Source organism: Prionailurus viverrinus, chromosome B3, assembly GCF_022837055.1.
Source record: "Prionailurus viverrinus isolate Anna chromosome B3, UM_Priviv_1.0, whole genome shotgun sequence".
Classification (NCBI taxonomy): domain Eukaryota; kingdom Metazoa; phylum Chordata; class Mammalia; order Carnivora; family Felidae; genus Prionailurus; species Prionailurus viverrinus.
Window position 1 is genome coordinate 117925333 of NC_062566.1, and position 6000 is coordinate 117931332.

The 6000-nt window shown below is 49.0% G+C and overlaps 1 protein-coding gene and 1 non-coding gene across 4 annotated transcripts in view; both read right to left on the reverse strand.

Annotated features, from left to right (window-relative positions):
• The window catches only part of ISM2 (isthmin 2), a 35727-nt gene extending 34964 nt beyond the window's left edge, over positions 1-763 (reverse strand). For all 3 annotated transcript variants that reach the window (XM_047863288.1, XM_047863287.1, XM_047863286.1), the window contains exon 1: positions 449-763. In XM_047863288.1, the coding sequence (XP_047719244.1) occupies positions 449-574 (126 nt within the window). In that variant the 5' untranslated portion in view covers positions 575-763. The remainder of the gene's footprint in view (positions 1-448) is intronic.
• Positions 764-5654: 4891 nt separating this feature from the next.
• On the reverse strand, positions 5655-5760 carry LOC125169161 (U6 spliceosomal RNA). The gene has a single exon (XR_007153493.1). It is a non-coding gene; the product is annotated as a U6 spliceosomal RNA (small nuclear RNA).
• Between the last annotated feature and the right edge of the window lie 240 nt (positions 5761-6000).

Here is a 6000-nt window from a genome sequence, read left to right on the forward strand (position 1 = left end):
GACCCCACTCACTACCTCATCTCGTCTCAATTCACACCCAAAGGGGCTCAAATCTTTTGCAGGTTTGATTTGAGGCTGCACCGGCCGTTATTCGGCGGGTTGAACCTCAGCAACACCGCGCAGCGTCACGTTCCCCTCCCACCCTCCCGACTCCTCTCGGAACGCGCCCCCCCCCGGACAGGGGATTGCAGGAGAGGTTCGCTCAGGGCGAGGCGGCCGCAGGTGGGAGAGGCCGGGCCGTTCGGGGCGTGTGGGGGGAGGTCCGCGCCCGGCCCTCTGCCCACTAGCGCAGTCTGTCTTCGGCCGGCCAGCCACGCGGTCGGAGCGGGGGCTTGGTGGGGGGGGCGGGGGGGGGAGTCCGCCGCACCTGGTCCCCGCCCCGCGCCCGCCCTCGGAGGTCCCCGCTCGCGCCCCGGGCCCCGCGCCGACCCCTCTCCCCGCCGCTCACCTCCGCCAGCCTCGCGGGGCTCCGGGGCCGCGGCTTCCTCAGGGGGAGAGCCCGGCCCGCGGCCAGCAGCGCCGCCAGCAGCACCACGCCGAGGAGGAGCCCCGCGCGGCCGGGCAGTCGAGGCATCGTCTCCCTGCCGGCGCTGCTCCGCGCCGAGCCTCCGCGCCTCCCGAACCGCTCCCGCGCGTCGGTTTGCGCCGGGCCTCGCCTCCTCCAAGGGCGGGAGCGCGCCGGTCGCGGGGGGCGAGGGGCGGGGGCGGGAGGTGGGGGAGACCGGCGGTCGCGGGGACGCGCGGGGCGGGGGAGCCGCGCGGCTCTCGGGTCAGCGCCCGGGATGTGCCCGCCCTTCCCGGAGGGGCGGCTCCTTGACGCGCCCGGACAGTCTCGGCTCCCTTTGATCTGGCCGCCTCCCCGCCCCCTGTCCCCGCCGCTGGTGCCGTCGCAGCCCCGAGCGAATTCCTGTTCGGGGGACGTCGCGACCGGCCGGCACGGCGCGCTCAGGCTCCGCACTGCCACTCCTGCGGGTCGCCCTCCCCGCGGGCGCGCAGACGGCGCGGGGACACACGGACCCCCAGTACCCCGCGAGCGGGGAACGCGCCGCAGCCCAGCGTGAGAGCCCTCCGGCCTGGGGCAGATGTTTGTTTGTGCCTCGAGGTAGGTTTGCTCAGGGAAGCGGGCCGGGAAGTAACTCCTCCAGGGCTCCCCGAGTTCCCCAGCTGGAGGTGGAGCCCAGAAAAACACCTGCCACTGTGCACCCGATTTCCTCAGGATGTTCTCAGAGCACAAAAACCGAGAGAGTTGAGATTCAGATGTGAGGATAGAGCCCCAGGAGCACAGCAGCTAGACACGTTGAGGGAGTGGTCAGAAGATCTAGCCCGGCCACTGGGTGTCACCTAGTTTTATCCCGGATAAAACAATGGGACCACCCACTCCCTCTAGCGAGACTCTTGTGCAGGGATCCTCACGTGTAGCATATGCGGGTCATGAAATAAAACCTCAGCTCGTGATAAAGATCAGTAACCCTGAAGGGCAGGGACAATTTTAGTGGCCTGGATGGGGGCTGCGAGGGAATGTGAGCGCAGTGATGCAGGGCGGGGGGCAGAGCGGTTGGACAGGTCAGTGAGGAGCTGTGGGAAGACACTAGGAAGAAGGCCTATTCAGGGACCACAAAGGCTGCCTGGTTTCAGGGCAGGAATAGCAAATCCCGTTGGTGCTGGGAGGATGGCCAAGAAATACGACATAGGGGTAAATCTTGGGATCTGGGTTTAGCCAAAGTGAAAAAGTTAGGGGCCCGGGCACAGTTCTGAGAAACCATTCCAAACCCCAGCGGCACGGGCCAGGGCTCTGCAGTGTTTTGTTTTGTTTTTAATTTTTTTTTAAATTTACACCCAAATTAGTTAGCATATAGTGCAACAATGATTTCAGGAGTAGATTCCTTAGTGCCCCTTACCCATTTAGCCCTTCCCTCCTCTCACAACCCCTCCAGTAACCCTGTTTGTTCTCCATATTTATGAGTCTCTTCTGTTTTGTCCCCCTCCCTGTTTTTATATTACATTTGTTTCCCTATGCTCATCTGTTTTGTCTCTTAAAGTCCTCATATGAGTGAAGTCATATGATTTTTGTCTTTCTCTGACGAATTTCACTTAGCATAATACCCTCCAGTTCCATCCACGTAGTCGCAAATGGCAAGATTTCATTCTTTTTGATTGCCGAGTAATACTCCATTGTATATATTTACCACATCTTCTTTATCCATTCATCCATCGACGGACATTTGGGCTCTTTCCATACTTTGGCTATTGTTGATAGGCAGTGGTTTGAATAGTAGTGCATCACAGGGATTACACTGGGTCTGGAGTTGGCCACCAAGGTTTGAATCCGGCTCCTACCATTTACTAAGAAGTTGGTATTATTGGACAAGTTCTTTGACCTCTTGGTGAATTTGTCATTTATAAAAGTGGGGGAGTGGGGGGGGGTACCTACCTCACAGGTGTAAGAAGTAAATAAGAATCTATGCTAAGGATTCTTATTAGGGTGCAGTTACCATTTTTTGGTCAAAAGTGCCAAATATTGGCAATTTCATGAGGTTCAACCTAATAAGATGGTTGGTACATGGTAAACATTCAACTGTTAGCCCAAAGAAACCTGCATTTGAGCACCTGCTTTGTCATACTGTTGTGTTTTTTTTTTCTAGACAAAAAGTGAGACTACCTTGTTCTTTAGCATTTAAAAAACAGTTTTTAAACATTTATTCATTTTTGAGAGACAGAGACACAGCACAAGCAGGGGAGGGGCAGAGAGAGAGGGAGACATGGAATCTGAAGCAGGCTCCAGGCTCTGAGCTTAGAGCCTCACACAGGGTTCGAACCCATGAACTGAGAGATCATGACCTGAGCTGACATCGGACACTTAACCAACTGAGCCACCCAGGTGCCCCTCTTTTCATCAAACTTTTACACCTTCTGCCAGCTCAAAGTCAGAGCTCAAGTTCATTCATTTGTGCATACCTGTCTGAGTCAGTCACTACCACTGTGCTCCAGGCCCCTCTCCCCCTTACCTGGACAGCTGTAGTAGCCTCCTGACTGGTTCTATTATATCCTCTCCTGTTCTCACTGCCTCCTCACGAATGCTCTTGGTTATCTTCAGTGGAAAACAAGGCATCGTCTACATACAGTACATGCTTCTGAGTTCATCTGATTCTACTCTTTGATTCTTTGAGCTATTTTACAGCCCTATATAGGTTGTAGGAAAGAATAACGAAGTAAAATAGTTATTACATATGGAAATGCAAGTTATGTCCTGTCCTCTGAGGTTCATTTGACCTCCCAGTATAGAAGAAACCAGTTTTGCCTACAATTTTTTTTCTTAATTTTTATTTACTTTTGAGAGAGAGAGAGAGAGAGAGAGAGACAGAAGCGCGAGCAGGGGAGGGGCAGAGAGACAGGGAGACACAGAATCTGAAGCAGGCTCCAGGCTCCGAGCTGCTAGCACAGAACCTGATGCGGGGCTCGAACCCATGGACTGTGAGATCATAACCTGAGCCAAAGTCAGACACTTAACCGACTGAGCCACCCAGGTGCCCCCAGTTTTGCCTACATTTGCACATCCATTTCAATATTCTTGATCTATAAATGTTCTTGTTTTTCAGTATCTCCTTTGATTGCTTATAATATCTTTACCAGTTTCCTCATTCGGGAGTTAAAGAAAATCTTTAACTCGTGTTCATTTTTATATCTGTAAGAGAATCATTTTGTTTTTTTGAAAATTATCTTTTTAAAAAACATTTTTAATGTTTGTTTATTTTTGAGAAAGAGCGCAAACCGAGGAGTGGCAGAGAGAGAGGGAGACACAGAATCCGAAGAAGACTCCGGGCTCTGAGCTGTGAGCACAGAGCCCAGCGTAGAGCCAGAACCCACGAACCATGAGACGTGACCTGAGCTGAAGTCAGACACTTAACCAACTGAGCCACCCAGGCGCCCCAAAATTATCTTTTGAAAATCCTGTTGGATGCACTTCATTCCTACCTTCCCAATCTTAGCTCCCTGGCAACCACTTACCCCTCTCTGTCACCATGGGTTACTTTTGCCTTTCTAGATTTTTGGATTAATAGAATCATATTTATGTATTCTTTTGTGTTTGGTTTATTTGAGCATGTTAAGACTCATCCATACAGTTGTAGGTATCAGTGATTTGTTCCTCTTCATTGCTGAGCAGTATTCCATCCCATGAACATAATACTACAACGTCCTTGCCACTCACAATGACAGCATTTGGATTGTTTCTAGTTTGGGGCTGGTGTGAATCTAGCAGCTGTGAATATTCAAGTGCAAGTGTGCGCATGCTTCTCTAAGGTGGATGAAATCACTGCCCCAATCTGCCAAATTGTTTTCTCAAATGGCTATAAACTTTGTATTCCCATACCTTTGTCAACACTTGGTATTGTAATTCTTTTTAAACGCAGCCATTCTAGGGGCACCAGGGCGGCTCAGTCGGTTAAGGGCCTACTTCAGTTCAGGTCATGATCTTGCAGTCTGTGAGTTCGAGCCCCGCATCGGGCTCTGTGCTGACAGCTCAGAGCCTGGAGCCTGCTTTGGATTCTGTGTCTCGCTCTCTCTCTGCCCCTCCCCTGCTTGCACTCTGTCTCTGTCTCTCAAAAATAATAAACATTAAAAAAAATTTTTTTTAACTCAGCCATTGTAGTGGGTAGGTGAGTAGTGGAATCTTAGTGTAGTTTTAATTTGCATTTCCCTGACAACCAGTGATGTTGAACATTTTCCCTGTGCTTTTCTGGCCATTAGCACATCTCCTTTTGTGACAATTCTGTTCAAATCTTTGGGGCATCTGGCTGGCTAGGTTCGGAAGGCACGAGACTCTTGATCTCGGGGTTGTGAGTTTGAGCCCCACGCTGGGCGTGGAGATTACTTAAAAAATATAAAATCTTAAAAAAAAAGTGTTCAAATCTTTTGCCTATTTTTTATTGAATAGCCTTGCCTTGTTGAGTTTTAAGGGTTTTTTTCCAGATAGAAAGCCTTTATTGGATATGTGTTATGCATGTTTTATCTCAGTCTGGAGTTTGCATTTTCCTTTTGTGGAAACTTGAAGTTTTCATTTTTTAAAGTTCATTTATTTATTTTGATAGAGAGAGAGGAGGGGCAGAGAAAGAGGGAGAGAGAGAATCCTAAGCAGGCTCCATGCTGTCAGCCCAGAGCCCGATGTGGGGCTCAATCTGACGAACCATGAGATTATGACCTGAGCCGAAACCAAGAGTTGGATGCTTAACCAAGCCACCCAGGCGTCCCTTGAAGTTTTCATTTGGATAAGTCCAGCTTATCAGTATTTCTGAGCCATGCTTTTTGTGTTCTAAGAAATTGTTGCCTAATCCAAAGTCACAGATTTTTCTATTTTCTCTTGGAAGTTTTATAGTTTTTATGTTCAGATCTTTGCTTTAACTGTTGCATATGTGAGGGAAGAGTTGAAGGTCATTTCCCCTAGATATTCAGTTGTTCCAGCACCATTAGTTGACTAACTGTACCTTCTGCATTGAATTAATTTGGCACTTTTGTCAAAAATCGACTAACCATATATGTGTAGGTCTATTCCTGGACTTTCTTATTAAGTTTTAAATTTTAATTCCAGTATAATTAACACAGTGTTGTATTAGTTTCAGGTGTTCAATATAGTGATTGAACAATTCTATACATCACTCAAAAATGTGGAAGTCTTCACAAATCCGTGTGTCATCCTTGTGCAGAGTCGTGCTAATCCTCTCTGTACCGGTCCAGTTTTAGTATACGTGCTGCCGAAGTGAGCACTATTTTTGGACTCTATTCTGTCTTATTTGTTCAATATGACCATCCTAATGCCAAATGCAGTCTTGGTTACTGTAGCTCTGTAGCAAGTTTTGAAATCGGGTAGTACAAATTCTTTTTCAAAATTGTTTGGTTATTTGCATTTCTATGTGCATTTTACCAACTTGCCAATGTCTACCAAAAAAAAAAAAAGGACTCTAGTGGTGATCTTTTTCAGCGCTTGCAACTCCACACTGGTTTTCC